General features: G+C 65.7%; 1 protein-coding gene across 1 annotated transcript in view; it reads right to left on the bottom strand.

Moving 5' to 3' along the window:
- Window positions 1-2,541, bottom strand: part of Arhgap23 (Rho GTPase activating protein 23) — a 37,365-nt gene that overhangs the window by 25,987 nt on the left and 8,837 nt on the right. Inside the window, exons 3-6 of the mRNA XM_033763119.1 lie at window positions 2,235-2,239; window positions 1,401-1,496; window positions 1,199-1,277; window positions 1,043-1,097 (exon numbers count right to left, since the gene is read on the bottom strand). Of these exons, the coding sequence (XP_033619010.1) occupies window positions 1,043-1,097; window positions 1,199-1,277; window positions 1,401-1,496; window positions 2,235-2,239 (235 nt within the window). The remainder of the gene's footprint in view (window positions 1-1,042; window positions 1,098-1,198; window positions 1,278-1,400; window positions 1,497-2,234; window positions 2,240-2,541) is intronic.

Genomic DNA, 2,541 nt, shown 5'->3' with positions numbered 1-2,541 from the left:
TCCCGCCCGTCGCCTCCCCTTAACCAGCCTGGCCTAGCCTGGGGGGAGGTCAGGGCGGGGTCTTTGAGACCTGGGGTAACACCGCACCTCCCTGAGCCCCAGTTCTGTCTCCCCCTCCCCAGGGAGAACGAGGGGACAACTGAGGTCAAGGGTGGAGGTTCCCAGAGGGGAACCCTGCGGCCGAGGGGCACAGTGATTACCAGGACTGCTTCAGGCAGGAGTCCCGAAAGTGCTCCCGTGGGCCCTCAGCCGTCCCCTGGGGGACAGTGACCTCTGGCCAGAAAGCCGGCGTGCAGTGGGCAGGGACCCATGAGACCAAGGAGCCGGGCACTGGCAGAGAACTCAGCCCGGGACCACGGGCACAGGGCTGTGTGTGGCCACAGCGGTGGCGTCTGAGGGACACAGCCTGCGCTGCGTGCTGAGTGTGCCCGGGGCTGTAGGGGAGCGGCTTCGGCCGCACATCTGGTTGTACAGATCTGGGCCCTGTGATGTTGCTGGGCGAGGGCCTGAGGGCTGGAGTGTGCTGTGCTGCTGTGTGTGCGTGTGTGCGTGTGCTAGCACAGCTGTGCTGTGACCTTCTGCGGTGTCCCCGTCACGGGGGTGTCGAGGTCCAGCTCTGCGTGACCTGGCCTGTGTGCTGTGTCACCGGAGCATATGGGAGCTACCCCAAGGGCAGTGCTGGGGCCGTCCTGGCCCAGTGTGCCTTGTGTGTGCCTTGAGTCGAGCTGGGGATGCGTGGGCTGGGGGCCCTGGGTGTGGGTCACCCAGTCGGAGGGGGCGGAACCTGGCACCTCTCACCGGCACCAGCAAGAACGTGCCAGTCTGGCAGGGCCCGCTGGGCCGCCTCCTTCCGGTACCTGTAGGCCAATATCTGCCCTCTCCTGGGCACAGAGCAGCCCTGAAGGAAGCAACAGACAGCCCCCACCCAGGGAGGGGCCCGAAGCCCCGACTGGGCAATGCCAGGCCCGGGTTCCCTCTGCGTCCCGCGGTGGGGGGAGCAGGGCCGAGGGCCACTGTCTGGCAGCGGGGCGGCAGGACTCACCAGTTGGAGGATGTCCTCGTCCTTGGGCATGATGGACAGCTCCAGGATGTCGTCGCTGCAGGGACAGGGCGGGGGCCAAGGTCAAGCCGGGCAGAGGACAGGGACCCGGCTGCCAGGGTCTGGGGTGCTCTTCTGGGAGGGGAGGCGGGCGCTCACCTGTTCTGGATCAGCGCTATGACCTGGGAGTAGGTCTTCCCGATGACACTCTCCCCGTTCACCTTCACCAGCCGGTCTCCTGGGGACAAGGTGGGGCCGCGCATGAGAGGCAGGGGGTGCCCCGCAGGGGACGGATGGCAGTGGGAGTCAGGAGCCTGCCCGGCACCTGCACCTGGGAATCCCGCCCAGCCCAGGCTCTCACCTGTACGGAGTCCCGCCCTGTGTGCAGGGCCACCATCCTTAACATTCTTCACAAAGATGGTGTCCATGGGCTCCAGGCGGTGCCGCGGGGAGGGGCCTGCGGGCATCAGCCAGGTTAGGGGGCTGTGCTGAGCTACACAGGCCCTGCGTGGTCACATCCGCACACACGGCACACACACGTGCTCGTGCCCACAGGACCCGCTGGCCAGACCCACATGCACAGAAAGCCAGTGCCAAGTCCCTTTCAGCAACCAGGCTAAGTGGATACCAAGATGCAGTCCTTGCCGGGCGTGGTGGTGCACACCTGTGATCCCAGCACTCAGGAGGCTGAGACAGGAGGATCGCTGTGAGTTCAAGGCCAGCCTGGCCACATAGTGAGTTCCAGGCGGCCTGAACTGCATAGCAAGACCTTGTCTCAGAAGATCAAAAACAAAAAAAAAAAAGACAAAGGACAAAAGTTGCCCAAGAAGGTCCGTATCAAGTCCTGAACATATGCGGCGGCTCTGGAGATCCACACAAGGAAAAGGTCCCCTCACACACCGGGGCACACCCAGCACTCACACCTCCACCCACTCCCCTAGGGTTGGGGGCTCCTGGGCAGGCTTGCACCCAGTTACACCCACAGAACCCACCCTGGGGGGGCCAGGCACAGTGCTGGCCTACTGTGTGCCTGCCCACACTGCCGCCATGCCACCCACAGAGGGCCCAGGGACACAGGAGGGCTGTGCCACGGCTGCCTGCAGCGCCCAGGGAGGTGGAGTTGACAAGGATGACAGGCAGGGGTGAGGCTGGAGTGGAACGAGACCTGCGGTCCCCACTCCCGCCAGGGCCCCACCACCTCTATCTGCAAGGTCACCCTGCTCAGGGCCGTGGCAGCCCCGCCTAGGCTCTGGGCCGAGCCTCGAGGGAGGCGCGGTGCTGCCCATCTGCTGCCCAGGGTGCCAGGGTCTGCGGAAGGGACAGGCCCGTGGGGAGACAAACGTGAGAAGAGGGAGGGAGGAGAGGGAGAGAGAGGAGGAGCTGCCTAGGCCAGGAACAGAGCAGTCGAGAACAGAAGTGGGGAGGCAGAGGGGGGCCGGGGCCGCACCCCACCAGCCCCCACCCAGCGCCACCACCAGCAGGCACTCACCTCCTCCTCCTCT

This window comes from Fukomys damarensis, unplaced genomic scaffold (assembly GCF_012274545.1).
Source record: "Fukomys damarensis isolate Sample0158 unplaced genomic scaffold, DMR_v1.0_HiC HiC_scaffold_13, whole genome shotgun sequence".
Taxonomy (NCBI): domain Eukaryota; kingdom Metazoa; phylum Chordata; class Mammalia; order Rodentia; family Bathyergidae; genus Fukomys; species Fukomys damarensis.
The sequence above is the reverse complement of the archived record's forward strand: the minus strand, read 5'-3'. Positions and strand labels throughout refer to the sequence as shown.